The sequence below is a fragment of the Pinus tabuliformis genome, chromosome 6, assembly GCF_031772625.1.
Source record: "Pinus tabuliformis cultivar Carrire ecotype Pingquan chromosome 6, CPIR1, whole genome shotgun sequence".
NCBI classification, from domain to species: domain Eukaryota; kingdom Viridiplantae; phylum Streptophyta; class Pinopsida; order Pinales; family Pinaceae; genus Pinus; species Pinus tabuliformis.
Genome location: NC_142292.1, coordinates 772,381,883 through 772,405,980, shown reverse-complemented (window position 1 = coordinate 772,405,980; position 24,098 = coordinate 772,381,883). Strand labels below are relative to the sequence as shown.

At 37.9% G+C, this 24,098-nt stretch overlaps 1 protein-coding gene across 2 annotated transcripts in view; it reads right to left on the bottom strand.

Moving 5' to 3' along the window:
* Positions 1-12,854: 12,854 nt before the first annotated feature.
* Positions 12,855-24,098, bottom strand: part of LOC149261004 (zinc ion binding protein) — a 449,429-nt gene continuing 438,185 nt past the window's right edge. Inside the window, exon 11 of one of the 2 annotated variants that reach the window (XM_089421537.1) lies at positions 12,855-12,961. In XM_089421537.1, coding sequence (XP_089277663.1) covers positions 12,872-12,961 — 90 coding nt within the window. In that variant the 3' untranslated portion in view covers positions 12,855-12,871. Of the gene's footprint in view, positions 12,968-24,098 lie in introns of both variants that reach the window. The other variant, XM_089421534.1, reaches the window with a different exon arrangement.

The window sequence follows — 24,098 nt, the reverse complement described above, 5'->3', positions numbered from 1 at the left end:
GTTAGAGAACCCAATGCTGAGCATAAGTGGGAGATCGAAAAAGATACATGAGGCACCAGTTCGAAACCCCAGAGGGTTTGCACAGTCCTAACTGGAGGACTGATTTTCGAGGCTGTCTCTCTCTGAGTGAGTTGACAGAGAGGAAGGACTCCCAATTCAAAAGTTTGCAGAGGCAGAGGGAGCAATGCTGAAGCCTCAACATGAGGAGAAGCTGGTGGGATGCAGTCTTTTCTGCAGGTCGTTTTGCTAGGCAGAAAGACGTCAAAAGAGAAGGAAGAAGCAAAGTTGAGGGAGTTTCTTTCTAAGACTTCCTGCCAAGAAGTCTGTTTTCTTATTGACTGAGTAGCAACAGTAACAACCAAAGAGGATATTTTCGACATTTGTGGCAGAGATGGCAACCAGTGGATTGAGGGATCAAGATAGGTTGGATGGAGCATCCAATTATGTCATGTGGAAGGCTAGAATGTCATTCCTTCTAGATGAGCTTGCCCTCAAGACATATGTCGACAATGTGGTGGCTGTGCCTGAAGATGCAGATTCGTTGAAGAAGTACTAAGCTAAGATGATGAAGGTGAAAAGAATGATCCTTAACAGAGTGAAGGATCATGTGGTCTGTCACATCGCTAGCAGAGGGATTGCTAAGGACACGTGGGACACATTGTCTACGTTGTATCAGGGCTCTTCCAAGCAGTGAAAGATATACTTGGAGTAGAAGCTGAGATCTGCTCAGATGCAGAAGGGAGAGCATGTGGATCCATTCCTTAGGAAGCTTCAGGAGACCCGTGATGAGTTATCTGCTATGGGGTCTACACCTCAAGACTCAGAGTTGGTTAAAGTAGCCCTCAATTCTGTTTCATATTAGTGGCAAGTCTTTGTCCAAAGTATCCTAGGCAGGGCGACTTTACCGAATTGGGATGAGATGTGGGAAACTCTCAAACAAGAGGAGTTGAGGAGAGACTTCGTCAAGTGCAAGCTTGACAGAAGCAGCAACAATGGGTCAAAGCCCAAGGAGGAGGAGGATAATGTAGCCCTCGCATAGAAGGGGCAATAGAAACAGTGAAGACATAAAAATGATGTCTCGAAGATAAAGTGCTTCAGGTGTGGTGAGATGGGTCACTACGTTACACAGTGTCCTCTCAGGAAGAAGGACAAGGATGAGAAGCACGATCTGAAGGCTGTGCCTGCAAAGATCGAGGAGGAGGAATTCACCACGACATTCAAAATACCTCAAGGAGGGAGGTGGGTCGATTTGGAGTTGTAGTTTGAAAAAACTACAAATGGGCATGATCCTTGAGGAGCCCACCTCTTAGATCAATTCCTTGCTACGGGAGCCTAGATCAGAAGTAGCAGGATGGACTAGTGTTGGACGGTGCTGAGGAGTGCCGGAGAGACAGTTGCAGTGGCTAGGAGTGCCAGAGACTGAGCAACGAAGAGCAGAGTTGGCAGTAGTGCAGATGGAACTAAGCAGTAGTCAACAACAACACAGTGGATTCAGAGGGTCAGTGCAGAGACTAGTATCAGTCAGGCTACAACATTCACATGGCATCATACTGAACATAGTTAGTTCAATAATTTGGGATGTTTTTCCATTGCTGATGGAGTAGAAGCAATAGTTTGTAGTGCAGTGGCAATTGGTAGTGCCAACAGCAACACGAATGCAAAATTTCAGAGGGAGTCGCAATACGGATGCAGTATTGACAGTGGCAGGGTCAGTAGCAATACAGATGCATCATTTGTGCAGTGGTTGGTGGACAACATGTTAGACATCAACAATGCAAAGGACGATGTTATGAAGTCAATGTGATGCTTCAGATTGAAGACATTACTAGAGCACATTCTTCGCTAAGAGTGAGTGTTGATTTATGGTAGCATAAAATGTGCTCTAAGTCTCAAATTTTGCAGGGAAGCTTAGGCACATGTATTCCGAAGAACCCATAAAATGTTTTGGAAAATTCCACCCAGAAACAATTTTATTAAAATAATTAATTATTTTCAATGGGACCCTAAGTCTAAACTTAGGAAAATAAAACAATTAAAGGGTATTAATATAAACTGCGGGTGTAACTTCTAGAAGAAGAGGAGGATCAAGCATAAATGATCTTAGCCATTAATTAGCTTCTAATCTGGCCGTTGAATGTCAACGAGAAGATTATTTAAGGAGGCTTGAGGGTCACTTGGAAAAGACACACAAAGAGTTCAAAAGTTTGATTTTCTGAAGCAGAGTAAATGTCGGGAGATTTTCGATAGTGAGTTGTTGCAATGAGGGGCAGGGATAGTTGGGTTGGAGTATCTTCTCCAGGACCTAGGATAAGCAACAAAGAGAGGCAGAAAGACACTAGAAGGGTTGACGCTGGGCTAGAGGGGCCCACGCAGAGCTTGACGCTGAGTCAGAAGGGCTCACACAGAGACAACGCAATCATCCAGAGCAAAAGTCCGAGTTTTGCAGAGGAGCTGATATTTTTGAGCCGGGAAGGCTGGAAACTGCTCCAGAAGGCAAGATGTTTCCCAGTTGTGCCAACACAAAGCCTTTTGACGCTGATGCAGGGCCTACGCAGGTCCAATGTAGAGATAGTCGGGGATATTTGGTTCAACTGCCGGAACAACCAGGATTTTCCGGGTAGAGTGAGGTAATCTCACTAAGTTTTTCTGCCAGTTTATTTTCTCTGTAACTAGATTGCTGGAAGGGAATCCAAAGTTGTATTCATAAACTACTGCTTAATAATATAAAACCCTCAGAGCTGCTGCACTAGTTTTCCTACATTGGGTCTTTTTCAGGGACATTTGTCCAAAAAATATTGTGTCACTTGTGTGTAACTTTCTCTATTTTTCTGTTCTTGTTTTGGGCAAATTAATTAATTAAGTGAAAGCTACATTTGTATTAGCTTCGATATTTGCTGTAGGAAGCAATAAATAATTTATTTATGTAATTAACAGATAGGAGAAGTTTAATTAGTTGCTGCAGTAGTTGACTTAGGTGCGATTCTCGAATTTTCACATGGTATCAGCGTGTTGGAGGTGAAGCAAGAAGAATAGTGTCAGAGGACCCAAAACTGAGCAAAAGTGGGAGATCGAAAAAGCTGCAGGAGGCAGCGGTTCGAAACCCCAGAGGGTTTGCGCAGTCCTAATAGGAGGGTTGATTTTCGAGGCAATCTCTCTCTGAGTGAGTCGAAAAAGAGGAAGGACTCCCAGTTCGAAAGTTTTTCAGGGCAGAGGGAGCAACGCTGAAGCCTCAACATGAGGAGAAGCTGGTGGGACGCAGTCTTTTCTGCAAGCCGTTTTGCTAGGTAGAAATATGTCAGAAGAGAAGGAAGAAGCACGACTGAGGGAATTTCTTCCCCAGTAAAACTTCTCGCCAAGAAGTCTGTTTTCTTATTGACTGAGCAAAAATGGTAACAACTAGAGGATGTTTTTGAGATTTGTGGTAGAGATGGCAACCAGTGGATTAAGGAATCAGGATAGGTTGGACGGAGCATCCAACTATGTCAATTGGAAGGCTAGAATGCCATCCCTTCTAGATGAGCACGCCCTCAAGATATATGTCGACAACGTGGTGGCTGTGCTTGCAGATGAAGATTCATTGAAGAAGTACTGAACTGAGATGGCGAAGGCAAAAAGAATGATCCTCGATGGAGTGAAGGATCATGTGGTCTGTCACATTGCTAGCATAGGGATTGCTATGGAGATGTGGGACGCATTTTCTACGTTGTATCATGGATCTTCCGAGCAACGAAATATGTACTTGGAGCAGAAGCTGAGTGTTGTAGATCTGATCTAAAAATATATGATAATAGAAATAAACCTAAGAAATAACAAGATCTAAATATAGATAGAAATGCTTCACTTTATTAATCAAACCCTTAGGGTAGGGCAACACCATACATTCACTCCTTAAAGAAGGAGAACACTCCACAAGCCATATGCCTGTTCATACAATAATCCTTGACATCTCTTAATGGGGGGTCTCTAGCCTCTATATAGGCCTCATACATACAATACCATGGGTCATTACCATGGTTCCTTCAATACCATCTATTTAATACCATGGACTTATTACATTACCGCTAACTATTTGTGGTCCCTTACATGATACGGGTTAACCACCTTATTTATTTCTATGGCCCATCCCATTATTACATTATTCCCTTGGGTACCTCCCTTTGTACCCCATATTATCTCCCTTAGGTATACTACATTCCACCTCCCTTAAACATGTTTCGTCCCCGAAACATAAGAAGAACACAAATAATAAGATCTACTCAAAAGAGTAGTCCACTGGTACCATGCACGTGCATCTAGCCATCCTAGAGAAATGTGAACCCTCGATCTAGCCGGTGCCTCGCTCGCTTGAGATGGAATTTGACTCTGGTGGCTTTTTTGTGTTGATGTGTAGTAATGGATCGTCACCCCTCTCTATCTGTCATGCAGGGGTTGTTGTCCTTGTGGCTAATTCGTTGCCATCTTGTTGGTTGTTTTTTTGCGGGGTGATGTGGGTGGTGATATGCTGAAGTTTTAACCAACGGTGTCTTTTTCTTTAATTCACCACCTAATGGAGCCTGATTGGTAGCTGATACATGTTGTGGTGGCTGCTGTTGTTTCTTATATTCCAATATTACTTCAACCACTGAGTCCTCATCTGATGTATCAATACCTGTAATATTTTCTGTTTTAGCCTCCTTGGATTCTCCTTGTATTTCTGGTACCTGGTTTGATGTTTGTGTTTGGTTGTCGACCATTAAGGGCTCATCATCTGATGTGTCAGTCCTTGGAACATCTTCTGCTTCAACCTCCTTGGACTCTACCTGTTTATTGATGGAAATATCCTGTAATGTAATTTTTTCTTTTTATACCAGAGCTTCACGAATTTTTTCTACACATTAATATTGATAGTACCCACCAATTGCATCCAAGTGTATCCCAAAACAACATCCACATTAGCCATATCTAAAGCATAAAAATCAGAATGTAATACATACTTGTCCATAGAAATCTTCAAATCTTTATAAACTTGCACCTCTTCAGTATTAACCTGTGTGTGTTCCATTTGTTTCGCTGGAACTTGCAATTTTTTTGCCAAATTGATATTTATAAGATTTTTCTTGCAACTAAGATTTATAGACACAATGATCTTCTTCTTCTGAATATATCCATGAATATGTAATATGCAGATACCAGTAGAAAATAACCCCACATATTTCTCATTATCTTGTTTTCTAGCATGAAACCATCTGTCTAAAAGGAATTTTTCAAATTCTTCATTGGGCAGGTTGGAACACTTCTTCTTGTTAAGTAATTCCCACCATGTGGCAGCTTCATTTGCAAAATTAGCCACTACCCAAAATCTCCAATGTTTTGCCCATAATGACTTTTTTTTTCTTTTATGTATTTTTCAATAGTAGGACCATTATCTTTTCCTGTAAAATATAGAACCGCCATGAAGAGGGTTTGGGAAAAAAAAATTCACTTACTTGGCAAAAATTTGAAATTGTCACAATTTAGTCAATATTGCTCAGAATCTCTATTATGACATGTTTTCGGAAATGGAACAACCATTCTGCATCTTCCCATGTGATAGAAATCCCGATCTAGGCACTGGAATTTCAGATTCGCGCTGCAACTGTCCCACCATCACAAAAATTTCTGAAAAATAGCTGATTTTAAATCAGCGATATCTTCTTCATGCGAACTCTGATTGAACTATTTTTTTTTGAAATTGTGTATTTTTTTGCAAAGAACCTAGATCTATAATTAGATTCTGAAAATTTTACACAAGAACGTACAGATTTGATCCGCAAACTCGCCGCCCTGAAAAATGTCTGCAACACCACTGATTTTTAAATCAGTGATATCTCCCTCATCCGGACTCTGATTCAACGGAATTTTATTTTTTTATTTTTATTTTATTTTTATTTTTATTTTTATTTTTTATTTTTATTTTTTATTTATTTATTTTTTTTATTTTTTATTTTTTCCAAATTGGGTATTTTTTTGCAAAGAACCCAGATCTGTAATGAGATTCTGCAAATTTTGCACCAGAATGTACATATCTGATCTGCATACTCGCCACCCTGAAAAATGTCTACAACACAATTGATTTTTAAATTAGCAATATCTCCCTCATTCGGACTCTGATTCGACTGATTTTTTTTTCAAATTGGGTATTTTTTCACAAACAACCCAGATATGCAATTATATTCTATAGATTTTGCACCAGAACGTACAAATCTGATCTGCAAAGTCACCGCCCGAAAAAGTTCCTACAAAAAATAAAAATCTGCTTTGCCCAAGAAAGTTCTCTGATACCACTTGTTATAGATCTGATCTGAAAATATATGAAAATAGAGATAAACCTAGAAATAAAAATATGGAAATATATAGAAATTGCTCCAAAAGGCAAGATGTTTCCCAGTTGTGCTGATGCAGGGCCTATGCAGGGCCAACGTAGAGATAGCCAAGGATAGTTGGTTCAGCTGTCAGAACATCCGAGATTTGTCGGGTAGAGTGAGGTAATCTCACTAAGTTTTTCTACCTATTTATTTTCTCTGTAACTAGATTGCCGGAAGGGCATCTAGAGTTGTATTCATAAACTACTGCTTAATAATATAAAACCCTCAGAGCTGCTGCACCAATTTTCCTGCATTGGGTTTTTTCCGGCACATTTGTCCATAAAATATCGTGTTACTTGTGTGTATCTTTCACTATTGTTCTGTTCTTGTTTTGGGCAAATTAATTAATTAAGTGAAGGCTGCAGTTGTATTAGCTTCAATATTTGCTGTAGGAAGTAGTAAATAATTTGTTTCAGTAATTAACAAATATGATAAGTTTAATCAATTGCTGCAGTAGTTGATTCAGGTGAGAATCTTGAATTTTCACAAATTAATGTTCAGTGAAGTTAAAATTAACCCACTGAAGTGACATATTGATTCACCCCCTCTTTATATTTCAAACAAAATATTGTTGGTGTAAGTGAAAGATATGAAGGAATAAGACTCCATGAATGAAGCAAAATAATGAATATGTCGACTCCATCATAGCGACAGAAGGCAGAGGAAAGTGAAAGCAAAGAGAACAAAATTTTGGTGGCAAGAAGAAGCCCTCAAGTTAGTGAAGCTTGAACATAAAAGAATAAAGAGTAGGTAAAGTTGAAAGTAAAGGTTCAAGGAGAATAAGGATCAACAAAAATACCAAGGCAGGTTTAGAGGAAAACCTAGGTGAAGTATTGTGTTAGTAGGGTGAAACAAAGTTGCTACGAAAAAGAACACATTGCAGCCTACAATTAAGATGAACATAATGAGGCTAAGGAAGTTAAGGGATTGATAAAAGTCACTTTCCCTAGAAAAGTGAAAGAAAAGTTGATGAAAGAGAAGACCTAGTGTGAAGGATTAGCTTGCAAATTTAGCACTCAAGATAAAACATGTTAGAAGTTAGAGAAGACAACCAACAATAGAGGCATTGATGATATAAATGAGGAACATGAGAGAACAATTGCAGACCTTATAGATAGCTTAGAGATGAGGAATTGGCGCAAATTACATAAGTGATGAAGAAGAACCACAAGCATATATGACAGTAAAAGAGTAGGAAAGTGTAGAAGAAGGGATTGTAAAGACAATAATGAAAGTAAGCTATAAACCTTAATTAGAAGGTTCTATGTATGAATTCAGTTTTAATATAGAAGAATTGATTGATTAGATTACAACCATGGTTAAATATTTTGAATATGAAGAAGTGTTAGATGATCAAAAGATAATGTTTGCTATTACAAGATTAAAAGGACATGCCTCCTTATGGTGGTTTAGAATGACAGATTAAAGAGAGGCAAGCAAAAGATCACATCATGGGATAGAATGGTAGCTAAATTGAAGCCTAAATTCATGACAAGGGACTACTACACATAGTTGTTCAAGAGATTTCAAAATTTGAGGAAGAAGGAAATGGGTGTGAAAGCTTATATGATTTTTTTTACAAGTTGAGTACAAGGGAAATTCACATAGAAGATGTGGAAAAGGTAGCAAGGCATATAAATGGTCTAAAATTTAACATTCAAGTTGAGATTTGTTTATTTCCACTAAGAACAAAGAAGGAAGCTTATCAACTTGCACTTAAAGCAGAAGAAAAGTTGTCTAGAAATATAACTTAGTGTATAGGAGAAAGAAGCAACCATTTCTAAGGTAAGAGGCTACATGATGACCACAATTCAAGGAAGAGAAAGAAGTTCTCCAAGTCACTGTGAAAGTCAAAGGGAAGGTCATTCATACAATAGACATCACATTCAGATGGTGAATGTTTTCGAGGTCAGTGTTTTAGATACAATGAATATGGTCATATATTTTATAAATGTCCAAATTTTCTATATGAAGATCATAATAATCAAATTGTCCAAGTGAATGATGGAGAAAGCATAGGATCAACATTGCTAATGGAAAAGACACTTCTGAAGCCAAGCAAGGAGATCAAAGAGAAAACATAGAGAAATACATTGTTTAGAACTACTTGCAAGTCAAAAGGTAAATGCTGTAAAATAATTATTGATGGTGGTAGTACAAACAATTTAGTATCTCTTGAAATGGTTAAGAAATTGAGTTTGCAAAAGTTTTTCATCCTACACCTTATAAAGTGTTATGGTTATAGAAAGAACATCAAATTTTGGTGAATTAATAATGTAAAATAGAGTTTAAGATAGGAAACTATCAAGATGAAGTACTTTGTGATATAATACCTATGGATGTTTGTCATGTTTTATTAGGTTGATCATGGAAATTTAATAAGAAAACAATTCATGATGGGAGGAAAAATATGTATACCTTTGAAAAGGACGGTGATAAGCACACATTACTATCATTGAAGGATGGTGTAGAGGTAGAGATTAGTAATCAAGTGCAGAAGATAAGTGAGAAGGAAATTTTGAAGCAGGGAAAATAAGATGAGACAAACTATACATTACTTGGTAAGCTAAATCCAATTGTTGCAAACATTCAAGTAATTAATTTTCCCTTAGAAAATCATATTTTGTTAAACAAGCATGAGAGTATGATGAATTTTCCAGTGAAGTGTTGGCGAGAATAGATATAAATCATTTAGTAATATCTATTGTAGAAGATAGTTTTGGGAAAGAAATTGTGATGGAAGGCAATGGTGAGGAAATTGTAACAAGTGAAGAATAGGAGAATGAAGAGCAAGCAATTGTCTTGAGAGACAATAAGGAGTTTAAAAACCTCGAACTGCTGTTGGAAACAATATGACTAAAGATTGTTCTAAGCAGGTTGTGGAAGAGAAGTAATTGTGGATTTCAGAAAGGAGAAATAGAAACAAGCAAAGTAGGTACAATTTCATACATATGAGGCACAAAATGAGATAATGAATTGTACATATGTGGATGAAAGGAAGAAAGATAAAAGAATAAGAAGACAACTTTCTTTCAAGTTGCTTTGAAAATTATCTACATGGAAACAATTGATGGATGAGAATGGGATTCAAAAGCCTAATAACAAATTATTTTCTTTAACATGTTTGCTTCATGTGCAAGTGTAATTAAAGAAGACAAGAACATATTAAAGATAAAAACTGAAGAAACAACTCCTATATTCCAATTGAACTTGAAAGACACTTTTGTTGAAACTAAGACTGAGTCAATTGTTGTTAAAAGAACTTGAAAGATACTTTTAGCTCTTCTAATATATTCCAAATGTTAGTTCTAGACAATATGTCGAAAAATTTTCTAATGTCATTGAAACAACATAAGAGATTGGCTTTACTATTGTGAATCTCCTCCACAATGATCCTAAGCATAACAAGATGGCCCATAACTGAATCTAAATATGGCTTGATCTTTAGCATTTTTTCTATAGATTTATAGCCATACCTTAATCTTCTTTTCCAAAATAATTCCATGTAGCTTCACTAAAAGGGGCTAAACTAATTACAGTGGTCTTAATTATTGAGATTTTTTTTTTTTATCTCCACTTCTTAAAATAGATACAATGAGACTTTGAGTTTGAAGTTTAGGAAAGCAATTCTTGACTACCAAATTGAAGGAGAAGGATGGGGATAAACCCTTTAATTTTTAAAATGCCTGCTTGGTAGCCTTCAATATCCTTAGCTTTCCCTTTTCCAAGTCACTTAACCCAAAACTCTATGTCTTATATAGAAAATATCTTATTCTTATGTAAAAAAGGATTGTATGTTTTCCAAGACAACAAGGGTTCATAAAGATTTTTAAGGAAGATATTCCAATCCCTCAAGTGAATTCTATTGCTTTCTTTAGTTTTAAAAGTTAGAATTTGCCTCAAGAATTTTTCATGATCTAGGTTAGATAAGTGCAAAACTTTCTTTTGATTTTGTTTATGTAGTGCCTTTTTTCCTTTTAATTATGCCTTTGTACCTATTTGACTTGTAATATTTTATGCACTCATTCGAAGCATCCCTAAGGGATCTTTTAGTGATCTTACACTCTTTATCATACCAAAGGTTACTTATTTTATTTTCCTTTTCACAACACCTTGATAAAGAACTTGTTAATGGAAGTAAAGAGGGTTGTAAAAATATGATAGTCTTTTGATAGGAGATTTAATTATTATCTAAATACTTTAAAAAAAGTTCAACTTTATCTTTGTTGAAGATCAAGCACTTTTGGTTACCATAATTCTCTTTGATGGGGATTTTGTGCTTGGCAAAGTTTAGAGTTAGGTCAAAGGCCTATGTTCTAAGCAACCCTTATTTCTTACTAATGTTCACCATTTATTTCTTCCACCATTATATGCTTGAAGAACATGGCCACAGCCTCATTCCCTCACAATGAAAAAATTGGCTATATACCAAATCATTTTTTATGACAACTTAATATGTCAATCCCACAAATTTCAACCTAATTTGGTTTTGGGTATTATTGATACAAACAACAATGTTTGATAACTATAAAAACATTCAAACCAAATAGGAGAGGGGAAAGAGATATATAAAAGATATATACCACAAGAAAAAAATTGGCTATAGACCAAATCATCTTTTACCACTGCTCAATGGGTCAATTCAACAACTTTCAGCGCAATTTGGTTTTTGGTATTATTGATAAAAAAACATGTTCAATAACTATAAAAGCATTCAACCCAAATAAGAGAGGGGAAAGAGATCCATTATATATATGTATAGTCAAATCCCTCTAGCATCATTGGATTTCAAGGGTTTCATTTTGTAAGATAGTCAAGGCTCAAAACTTGTGGTAGTTGGGAGACACCACAAAAAACTAACCATATTAAGAGGTGGTGTGCCCTAGGCTGAATGAGATTCCTAGGTGATTTTGACAACTTAGATAACCCTGAGTCATGGTTTCTTAGACCACATGCTAGTCCAGCAAGTCATTGATACACTAGCAAACAAATATCTATCTATATAATGCATGTGATGATTTACAAGATCTCCCATGCTATGACCTTTGGTGCTTAGTTATTGATTATTGTTGTTATTTTTTTTAAAGACAACTTCATGAAAAACTCATGAGCACTGCTTTACAATTTAATGATGATACCTATTTTATAGTTGGTGGCATAAACTAGTGCCCATAACCGGAGGGAATCAGACAACAACGTCTTGGAAACAATAGCCACTAATAAATTTAGCTAACATTGAAGCTTCTTTATTATTATTATTACTACTATGTAGTATCATCATTCTTACAAGATATAGTAATTCAAAGTTAGTTAGTTAGTTTTTTTTTTCTTTAATTTAAATTTTTAGATGAAGCCAAGCATTTTGCCCCCCCATCTGTAAGCAAGGGAAAATAGTCCTAAATGGCTTACCGTCTTAACAACAATTGACTCAGAAACAACAAAACATGTTACAAACAAAATCTAAGAAACAACCAAACATGTTACAAACAAAATCTAAAAGTGCAGTAGAGAGGATAACATTTATGCTCCATAATCACCCAAACTTAACAGAGCTGACAAGATATAAGATTAAATTTCCAAATTATCCTTTCTTCATTGATAAAATTAATCTTCCAAGTAGGAATCTAATAAATTTTTGATTCAAACAAAAGCTCAAGTCAATCTGGAACGAATTCTTAACTACTATCTCCATCACGGTTAATGTGCAGTTTATGATAGTCAATTTGGAAAGAATTCTTAACTACTTCCTCCATCACGAATAATGTGCAATTCATGCCACTAGCATAATCTCTATGCATTCCATGCAGGGAATATAGAAATAATTTATTTTTGAATTAAACATTAATCATCATCCTTTCGCTCTCCAAATAGAGAATTTAAAAATAATGTATTGTATTCATAAATTAAACACGAAATAAACCAGATCTTGGTTATTTTTCCTGCAAATTTGCCATAGGATTATTTTTTACTTAAATGGCTATTGAAATTACTTTCATGACATGATTCCTTGTGAGCCAAATTTTCTTCACGGCAATCCAAAAGTTTTAGCTTTGTTCGGATGAGTTTAGGAACAATACTTCCATTTAGAGAAACGATGCTATGAAATTTAAGGTTTTTTTCATAGGCAATTCAATTAACACGATAAAAGGCATAACATGTATACACCCTATTTTGCCATTGTATTCTTGTTATTTAACCTACTCTGAGGAATTTTGATTAAATATCGTCATTCAAAGAAAGTGGAGAATGATGCCTAGATCACAAATGCATCAGCTTTGAGGCGTGCTGAAAGGAGTTTGTAGATTTATTACACCATAATGTTTGCATAGAGAGCATGGACGAGCTTCTCAACCAAAAAAACACAATAGATAAACATGCCTTGATTCTAATCAAACATATATTGCGGTTCTAAACCCAACCAGTGCATCCATTTGAAAAATAATGGGAATGCATAGTGATTTCGTTTCCGTATAGGTTGGATTTACATTTTAACATATTCCAAAAAGAAAACAATTTGAATATGTTGGAAGGTGTAAAACAGTATCTTCTTTATTCATAGGCTGCCGAAAAGGGTTAATCTGTACCTGCAAACAACGAAAAGAGTTATGTAGATATAAAGCTTCTTCCAGACAAATTATTTGCGTTATTTTAATCAACTGAGTTAAACCCTGATGATATTGAAGACCATAATTTCCTGCAGTTCTATATGAGTTATTTAACCTCTCAATCTGCTAAAATCTCAATGCAGTACTTGTTGAGGACGGTGCACTTCAATGCCAGTCTAATTGCTTTATTTTTCACGACTCTTCATCCCTTTCAATAGAGGAAGCAAGTATACTAATTGAAAGTTAGGTAGCTGTCACTGGTGGCTTGTCAGGTTGGTGAAAGTGGTTAGCTAATATAGTGCCCACCCAGTTTCATGTATTGCCAAGTTGCATGGTTGTGCTTATGCTCTTGTTTGTGGATGCACATTAGCACACGCAACAGCTGTCCAAGCAGGTGTGAATCTTGGGTGACTGAAGGAAAAAATACTCCCCACTTGTGTTAGCTCGTGAGTCCTTAGACAATCACAATGTCCTAGATCACCTCTTTATGAGTTGTCATCTTTATCTATTAACGAATTGTCAATGTGGGAACGCATCTAAACCTAGAGGTGCTTACAACCATGTAATATATATTGGTATCATTGGATGAATATATGGTCGAGAACGACTTAAGCCTTTTCCACCAATCTTCTTGTCTTGTGTCTTATTGCATAGTTTAACATGGTATCAAACCCCCTTGATCTTAAGAGTTTGATAGCTAATCCATAGAATTAAGGGCATAATAACACCTTGGTAGTGATCCATGAGATGTGTAGCAATAGTATGTGATGTTGGTGCTATGCTATGTAAAGAGCTCGTGAGGTAGATGGCTTTGCAAGACAATTGAGATTTGCTGATGTGGTGAGCTCTTATGGTCTTAATGGCCTCATATTATGTCCATCGCAAGTCCATGGTTGTGATATCATTTGCATAAAGTGATTCCATTTCGAGAATGCAGAAAAAATCTATATCCAGCAAGTATGGCCAAGAAGATACCACCAAAGGAAATGCTCTCTCCCATCAAGGTTACATATTGCTCCTGATTTACATATTGCAATTCATCATGAACAATTTACATTATAAGATGTTTGTGGAGAATAATGAATTCATATGTGATACGTAAGATTCTGCACTCTAGATTGCTGCTCCAACAATATTCTTTCATATTGTTCTACACAGTTTTTGGTTTGCTCAAATATTATCTACAGATTGCTCAACAAATAGTTAGATCTGTTGGACCACTGCCATGTCGATGTTATTAGCTTGGATAGGTGCTTCTGCATAGGCTTGATGTTTAGCATGCAAAAGATGTTAGATTACCTCTTTAGGTGTTTGCTGGAGAGGAGTATGTGATTATTATGGTTTCTTAACGTTGATTATTAAGCCAAGTTTTTAAGGATGTATAGTTAAATTATTAAGTGACTTAGATGTAATCTCTACCATTGATCTCAAGTAAGGCTTAGGATCTCATCCTAGTCATTAATCACTTAGGAGATTAGGTTTAGGGATTTGACTTTATGAAATTACAAAAAAAGCCTGAGGGAGAGGTGAGAGACACATTGTGATTGAGAGTGATTTTTCCAAGGAGTGAGATGCTCAATGACTGAAGAGAAGGGAACTGTGTGCAACAAGGGTTTTAGGGAAGAGAAATTTGTGGAGGCTGGGACTTTGGAGAGATAGGTCAAGTTTTTAGGCCAAGTTTTCCAGCTAGTTCCATGTGGAGGAAGGGAGGCCAAGTTTCACAGTGCATTGGCCATACAAGAGGAGGCCAATTATTTACAAGTGAAAGCCAAGATTTGCTAGGACTGTGTATTTTGTAGGAGGGCCTAATTTCTAGAGGCAAAATCTCTCTGGAGGCAGAAAGTGTGCTGAATTTTTGTCTATTTCTCTGTGGGTCAATGCCCTAATTTTGTAGATTTAATAAAGTGAAGGAAGATTTGTTTGGGCAAAATTTTTTGTTGTTCATGTGGTTGATTTCCTATTTTATTTCTGCTGCAATTTATTTCTGAAATTTAAATACTGCAATTATTTTACAACAGTTTTTGGAATTTTATTAGAGTAAAATCAATTTTGCATATAAATAATTGCGGAAGAAAAATAAACCTGACCTAGTATTAAAAATTAACATGGTATCTGAGCACTAGAAACTATGAGAGAAAGATCGATATTCCAAAAGGGTTTACGACAACAAACTATTATTTTTTCCAACAATATATATTTTGAGGTTTTGACTATTTGATTTGGGGGTTTGCAAGGATGGCTGCAATAGGGTTAAGGTTTGAAATTTGGTTGGAGGGTGCTTCCAACTACAGTCCTTGGAATGGGAGGATAACATCGGTGTTGATGGAAAATGGGATCTAGGAGTTTGCAAATCAACAACTCATCCCTCCTACTGATGTTGCAGAACTACCCATCCATAACCAATAGGATGTGAAAACCAAAATAATCATTCTGAATGGGGTGAAAGATCATGTGAACCCTCATATTTTCAGAAATAAACCCGCTAGGGAAATGTGGGAGGCTTTGACTAAGTTATATCAGAGTGACAATGCAAACATGAAAATGGTGTTGAAGGAGAAGCTAAGGAACACCAAGATGTCCAAGTTAGATATAGTTACAACATATCTCACTAGGATCAGACAGATCCATAATGAGTTGGTTGCAATTAGGGAGTCTGTGACAAATGTAAAGTTGGTGAGGACTTCCCTGAATGGTTTTTCCAAGCCATTGACATCCTTTGTCGAAGGTATCATAACACTTGAGCACTTACCTAGTTGAACTTGAGAGAGGTTATGGGATGACTTCATACAGGAGGATGCTTGAGAGAAGTCTCTTCATGGGAGCCACTCTAAGAGTGATGATGAGAACCTTGCCCTTGCCTGAATGGCAAGGGTAAGAAGAACACAGGAGGAAAGGGTACTTCAAGCGCTGGAAAGCAAGACATGAGCAAAGTCAAGTACTTTGCATGTCAAAAATTTGGCCACGATGCAAGTTATGTTGAAAATTGGTAGCTACGGTCAGTATTTTCATTGGAAAATCAAAGGAGAAATTATGAATTTCTATGTTGACCAAGTCGGCCTCATTTGCTCAAGTCAACCCCACTCATTGAATGGGTTTGACCCTTTGGTTAAAAACCCTCCTCCTACCAAACATATAAATTGGAGATCGATTGACCTCATTTGGCATCCATCTCGACTCATCAAAGTCGATCTAAAACAAGAAGAACAAGACCACGCATGCGAAAGAGAAAGAAGAAGATTTGATCTGCGTTGACCAACTATTTGACTTTGGTTTAACCATAGTTGACTTTGGATTATCTGCGAAAGTTTGACCGAATCTTTGAATAATCTTGGAGGTCGAGTTCATTTGTGATTTGTTGACTGGTTTGACTGAATTTATATCTCTATTTTGGGCTTGTTGTTCGAGGGTTGACTACAAGTCAACTCCTGTGATCTAAACGAGAATTTTTAGTGTAACTAGGTTCAATTTTCATAAAGACGTGTAATTGTGATTTTATGTAATTGATGAAAAGAAGAAAAATAAAATTATTATTGTAATGCTTGTCTCATGGGTTTCATGAGCAAGGAATTTTATTTTAGTGATGGCTCCCATTGTGAGCCTTTAGGATTAAGTCATCTAGTCATAAAAGTCAAATTGAGTCTATGTCATGTAAGAAGGACCCTTCTTGGGCATGTTACATTTTATATGAGTCATTTAATAGGTATGAAAATCCCTCCAAGACAAGCACAAGACCTCTCCTTCATGTCGGCTACAAAATAGAATAAAGATCTCCTCCAAATGACACGTCGGCTCACCCTCCAACAAGTCGGCTTATTTTGACAAGGAAACAACTATAAATAGGGTTGCTTGGCATCATTTCTGAGACAAATTTTCGATCATCATACAGTCTGAAGTAAGAAGGTGCGAAGTTCAGCGAGGAAGCTCATTATCAAGTGAAAGGGAAAAGAGTATAATCCGAGTTTTGTTCAGGTCTATTTTTGGGTTTATATCCTCTACATACATGAGGTAGCAAAAGATCAGTTGCAGCAGAGGGAGCCAAGAAGAACAATAGTCCTTTTGGGTAGCCGAGTTGAGAGAAGTTCAAGTCATAAGGGAAGGCTGAGTCAAGCTAGTAGGAGACTCCATCCCAAGTGAAGGAAAGGCATAAGAAAAAGGTCTTATGTACAAGTTAGAATTAGGATTGCAGACCTAATTCAAGAAGGCCGAAGGTTTGAAGTAGAAGGAGGTCGAAGTGGAAGAGGAGCCGAGACAAAGGAAGGAGCAAAAGGTTGACTATCATCAAAGGAACTTTTTTCTTGGTCTTAGAGTGGGAATTAGGTCAAGGGTCTTGGTCTTGGTATTCGTCAATTGGAATCTCTGTAAGAAGAAGACTTTGTTAGGGTTTTCCTCTCAAGAGTGAGAGGTTTTGGCCCTGGTTAATAGCCTATATTTTGTGTCTCTTGTCTCTTTAAGGTTTATGCATTGGTAGCTGTTGGATGAAGAAGAACACTTATAACCTAAGTAAAAGAAGATCCTAATCTAAAGAAGTAAAAAGCACTCACAAGCAATTACTAATAGAAGAGAAATCACTTAATTGCTATGCCCTAGATTTCTCAATAGTATTGCAAGTCAAATTTCGTCCCTTTGACCAACTGCCTCAGGTCAGAATTCGACCCCTCTGTTGCAAACTTTGACTTGGACCAACATTGACTATTTTCTCTCTCCTTTGACTAGTTTGACTTGGCATTATTGAGGCCAAATATTGGAATTTTGATTGGAATATTTTGATCTACATTTTGATGAATTGAATGCTCTCTCATAAGGAAATATTTCTGGATTTTTCCCTCGTGTACCTTGGTCATTGACCTAAGTTTTGGTGTCTCTTGACTTATTGATTACTGTGATCTCTATTGCTCTACTGAAGAAGTTAATGGTTTAAATTTTTCATGTATGTGATACCCACTTTTACCTATTAACCAGAAATACAAATTCTGTGCCCTAAATTCAGGAATTAAATCAAGAATTGCCGAAAATATGCCCTAAATTTAGGAATTAAATCAAGAATTGTAGAAAAATATGATTAGGTTTTTCCACTTACTCATACATTCAATTAAGCTGGGATTGAATAATTGGGATGCAGAAGAATACCTGGTTTTTCATTTGAACACGTATTGGGTTATTGTTGCTTCCGCTACTGATTCTCCCATTCGGTGTCGATCATGTTGCTCTGAGTCTTACGCTTTCATTACCAAACCAACCGATTCCTCCCTACTTATCTAGGATCAACTTGTGCAATTCCTAGATCCAGAGGACTTCGAGATCAAGTCCACTGGCCCCTGTGCCCAAAACTCCAAGAACAACTCAAATTTCTCAATTTTCAATTCAAAATCGAGCCCCAAGCTCATCCCTCAAACTAGATTCATTTCCATCTCCTACAACTCTCCTCCTGTTCCTCCCCTTCCATGGCTCCCCCTTTCGCCTCCTTATATGCAAGAGTTTCCTTCCTTGCCATAAAGCATGCACCGCCTCTGCATAAATATCTCAGGGATAATAAACTCATACTGTCTCTTGCTTGCCATCTACCACAATCAGAGACAAGTTTCCTTTAAGTTACGTGGTTGCTATTGGTAATCATAAATATCATTTTCCCGGATGCGGGTGCATAGGGGATCGGTGAATGGCACGAGCCATCACGTGGGCAGGTGGCATGCTCACGGAGGCCGGATGTACCACGCGTTGCGGGGCTTTATTACGCTTGAAGGCAGAGGAAGGAAGGCATTAATGCCTGTACATTCGGCTCGCGGGAAGGTGTTGGACTTCGGGGTGGTGATGAGGTTAAAGCTGTGCAAGATGGTATTGCAGGAGAGTATGAGGGAGCCGAGCAATGAGACCCTGCTCCGCTCAGAAGGCATTGGGAAGGAGAATTTGAGAGAAGTGCCGCCGGTTTGCAAGTCTGGTGTTGATACCTGGAGCTGGTGTGGGTTCGTGCAGCGTGTGTTGATTCTGGGCGTGGGGGTCGGACCTTGGCGCTGTTGTGTGTTCTTGGGGCTGGTAACAGTTCTGTCCGCTGTTGAAATTCAGAGTGCCTGTGTAGGAAAGGGCGCAGTCATGTCAAGAGCAAGACCGCGAATGGGCACCCGAAGAGGGGGAATTCAAGGCAGGGCTCTCCCGCAGGATGATTACTACTCGCCCTCTTCCTCCCTCGAGGTTACTTCGCGGCCACAAAGACTCCAGGGAAGCATTGAAGAAGAGAGGGGGCAGCATGGTAGCAGCCCGAATTCTGAAGAGGGGCAGCGGGAGCTCCCCATGCTCAGGTATAGGCTCCCCTGCCCGCAAGTTAATTCCACTTTGGTTGTCTCGATTGCTGTTGAGCCTGGAGCCACGCAGAATGTGGAGGTCGAGCCTCTGCCGGAAGGGCAGCGCTCCAGTAGGGAGAATTCCCCCATTGCGTGCCTTCCGGTCGGAGCTGGAAAGGGCTGGACGAATTATGGTAGTGATCCTGGGCCAAGTTGGATGGCGCCTGGGCGTGACCGCGTGCTGGAGCTTGAGCGCCCTGCTATCAACCGTGAACTGGATGCTGGCCCTTCTACGCATGCTGACTTTGCCGGTCCGAGCAGGCCAGTCCGTGAGGGAAGCCCAGATGCGGTCATCCAGCTTTCAGATTCAGAGGACGCGCTCCGTTTTGGGTGTCAAATTGCAGAGGCACCCCAGACTACTGAGGAAGATTGAATGCGCCCCGGTATTCTCTGTTCTTTTGTTGCGATCTCGTTGTGTTTCTCGGCTATGTGGCGGCATTATATCAGTCAATGTGTCGAATGTAAATGTTCAGGTGTAACCCGTAATGGTTCAGGTGTCTTTGGTCTGTGTCCACATGTCTGTTTGTCTTTGTTCGTGTTTGTCTTTGTTTGGGTCAATCCATGGCCCTGGTGTTTCAGTCCTTTTATGTTATGTAACTGTGTCGGCAATGTCCAGCTACAATTCCAATTTTGACTCCTTTCAATTTTGGAGCTGTTAACAGGGCAAGGCAAGAGCTGACAGGCAAATTCTCATAGCCTTGCCCATTGTACTCTATTTTGTATTTTTGCTTTGTAAGATAATAGAATTAAACATATTCAGAAAAAAAAAATCATAAATATCATTTTCCCTTTACTTAATTCAAGGTTGTTGATCCTTCATTTAATAATCCCTACTTAAATATCCACATAAATGTCATATTGCATAATGTATTATATGGATATTATATTTATATTTTAATAGGTATTAAGTTTACATTTTATTTTGTATGAGATATTTATATTTGTATAACATATATATATAGTATTTACTTGTTTATTTTGTAGAATATTTTATAGTTTTGTATTATGATAGCGGTAACCACATTAAGTACCACAATCATTATATATACTTTATGTCTTGGTGAGTTAGGTATTTACTTAGTACTTTCAATAATTAATTCGTTTATCTATATTTAAATAGTCATCATAGCCACTTAGTGTGTGTTTGTATATATAGTAGCGCAATGCATGTGATGCATGCATATGTAGCTATCATATGCATGGTAATAATCACCTTTTGTTTGATTCGAGATCGGTCATTACAATGTATAACTGCTTCATGATTTGAATGCTCTAAAGAAGTTTAATTGTATCACTGGAAGTAGTTATCAGTTTGAAAAATTGCACTAGTTTTGATTGCACTAGAAAATCAACATGGTATTAGAGCTTTGGTGAAGGGAAAGGGCATTGAGGTCACTTTGAAGAGCATTGGGATTCTACATCGTTTGTTTTGATTGTTCATCTTCATCATGAATTCCTTCATGAAGACAAAGAATAAGCTTGAAGGAGCTAAAAACTATACGGCATGGAAGACTAGGATTGACCTAGTGCTTGCAAGGAATAAGGTCTTGGGTATTGTTTTGGGAAAAGATACTGAACTGGTTGATCACGCAAGAAAGGACAAGTTTCATGATGATGACATCTTGGCTATGAGCATCATTGTGGACTCTGTTAGGGATAATCTGGTTCCTTATATTGCTGATCTCAAATCTTCCAAGGAGATGTATGATATCCTTATTGGATTATATACAATCAACAATATCAATCAATCTATAAGCCTAAGGGGCCAGCTCTGGGTATCAAGATGAAAAAGAATGATACTGTGGCATCATACTTCGTAATAATATCTCAAATAAGAGATCAACTCAAAGCTATTGATGAAGTATCTGACAAAGTATTGGTAGCTGTAGCAATGGCTGGTTTGCCTGAATCTTTGGACTCTTTTGCAGCAAGCATTAGTGGCAGAGAAAATGCACCTACATTTTACATGCTATGGGTTGCTTGCACTCAAGAAGAATTTAGGCTCATGTCTAGAGGCAAGATTCCAAATCCAAGTGAATATTCTCAAGCTTTTGCAGCCCACTCAAAGAATAGCAAAGGTAGAAGAAATTTTGGAAGATTTCAAAGAAATACAGGTAGAAGACCTAATTCAAGACCTGCTCCAAAAAGAAGGCCTCCTCCTCCCTCTCAAGATAGAAGAGACAAGACAAATGTTCAATGCTATCGTTAACAAGCATATGGTCATTATCAAAATACGTGTCCTCAAAAGAATGATTATCAAAGGAATGATCCTCAAAAGGATGACAATCGAAAAAGGAAAGGGAAGCATGCTTTTGTAGTTGACCTTTATGAACCATCTCATAAGAGGAGGCCTAGAAAGAAAGACTCTGATGATGAATATTCATTTTATTTTGCTTTTATAGGTTCCATTGCAAGTCATGATGAAATTTGGTTGGTGGATAGTGGTGCCTCTAGGCACATGACTATAAGTCATGAGAACCTCTCTGAATTGGTTGAAAAGAAGATAGCTCAAAGGGTTGAGCTTGGAGACAATGGCAAGTACGAAGTCAAAGGCATTGGTTCATCGTCCTTCCAATTGGATTCGGGAGGTAATGTCTCTATTAACAATATTTTATATGTTCCTAGTTTGAAGAAGAATTTGTTGTCTATTTCATCTCTTGAAGACAAAGGGTATAGAATTGCATTCATTGATGGACAAGTTCTAGTATGGAAGGAATCCTCCTTTGAATCTATCAAAGTCATTGATGTACGAATTGGAGGCCGATATTGTCTCCTTGGTTGCTCAATTCAAGCCTTGATACACAACACATCTGATATTTATGAACTATGGCATCGAAGGTACACTCATGTTCATTATAAAGCTTTGTCTAGAATGAAGGACTTTGTTAAAGGTGTACCTGAAATTAAGATTCGACATGATGGAGTTTGCAAAGGATGTGCTCTTGGAAAAAATGTTAAAGGACGATGTACTAGCAACGATAGTAGATCCAAATGAATCTTGGATCTTGTGCATTCTGATGTTTGTGGGCCTATGTTTGACAAGTCCTTGGGTGGTCATTTGTACTATGTTACTTTCATTGATGATTACTTTTGTAAACATGCATTTATTTCTTGAAATCCAAGGATGAAGTATTTGAAAAGTTTCGGGAATTCAAGTCACATGTTGAAAATGCTATAGGAAGAAGGATTAATACTTTGAGATCTGATAATGGAGGAGAGTACATATCCAAGGAGATGATTGCTTTCTGCAGGGGTGTTGTAATTTGTTGATTTCTAGTAGCATCAGATGTGCTCTAAGTCTCAAAATTTGCAGGGAGGCTTAGACACATGCATTCTCCAATACCCAGAAATCGTTTTGGGAAATTCCACTTGGAGACATTTTTATTAAAATAATTAATTATTTTTAATGGGACCCTACATCTAAACTTAGGAAATTAAAATAATTAAAGGGTATTAATTTAACTGTGGGTGAAACTTCTAGAAGAAGACGGAGATCGAGTCCAAATGATCTGAGCCATTGATTAGAATCTAATTTGGGTTGTTGGTTCTCAACTAGAGGATTATAAGAAGGACATCGATGGGCACTTGGAGAACATATCAAGTGAAGATCAAAAGATCGATTTTTTGAAGCAGAGCAACTGTTGGAAAGAATTTTGAAGCGATCTTTTGCAGTGAGGGGCAGGGATAGTTCCGGTTGGAGATTTCTCCTAATTCAGGAATACTCAGCAGAGAAGGCAGAAAGAGATCCGAGAGAGGAAATGCAGTGGCTAAGCTGGCCAGCATAGGCTGACACAGACGCAGCGCAAAAGCCTTGAGGAGGTTCGAAAATTTGTTGGGGGAATCGATATTAGAAGCCAGAAGCCGGGGAGTGAGACCGGGAGGTGAAAATCAAAGTTCTTGGAAGGAAAATCGATTAGTAGAGGGAGTGATGCTGTTCCTAGACGCTGTGACACTGGGCTGACGCAGTGACTGCGCAGACGCAACACAAAGGCAGCAAGGGGCATGTCATTCTGTGGCTGGATTAGTCAGAGCTCCAGTGATAGTGTGAGGTAATCTCACTTATCTCTCTATCAATGATATTCTCTGTACTGAATAGCCAGGAAGGCATCCAAAGATTGTATTAAAAAATTACTACTGCATAATAATAAAACCCTCAGCTGCTGCATCGATTTTCCCACATTGGGTTTTTCTGGGGACATTTGTCCAAAAATATCTGTGTAAATGTGTTGTGTATTTCTTTCTTGTTCAATTTCTTATTTCCACATTTTATTTAAATGGTGAAGGTTGCAGTGTATTAGTTTTGGTGTTTACTGTAGGAAACAATAAATAATTTTTTCAGTAATTAACAGATAGAAGGAACTTAATCAACTACTGTAGTAGAAATTTGGGGCTTCCAAATTTTCACATGGTATCAGAGCTGCAGGTGAAACAAGAGAGTAGTGCCGGAAGAGCCCAGTGTCGAAGGAAGAAGGGAAGTCGAAGTGCTGCATAGGCAACAAATCGAATCCCCAGAGGGATTGCACAGTTCAAGCCAGGAGGGCAAGTTTTTCATGGTAAATCTCTCTCTGAGTGAGTTGACAAAGAGGTAGGATTTCTAGATCGAAATCTGATAGCGACAGAAGGAGCAGCGCAACAGTAGCTTCAACGAAGACGGTTTCTGGTGTGACACAGTTTTCTGCAGGCAGTTGTCGGGCAGAAATACATCAGAGGGAAGAAGAGACACTTGAGGGAAATTCTTCCTTAGAGAATTCCTAGCCAGGGAATTCGAATTCTCA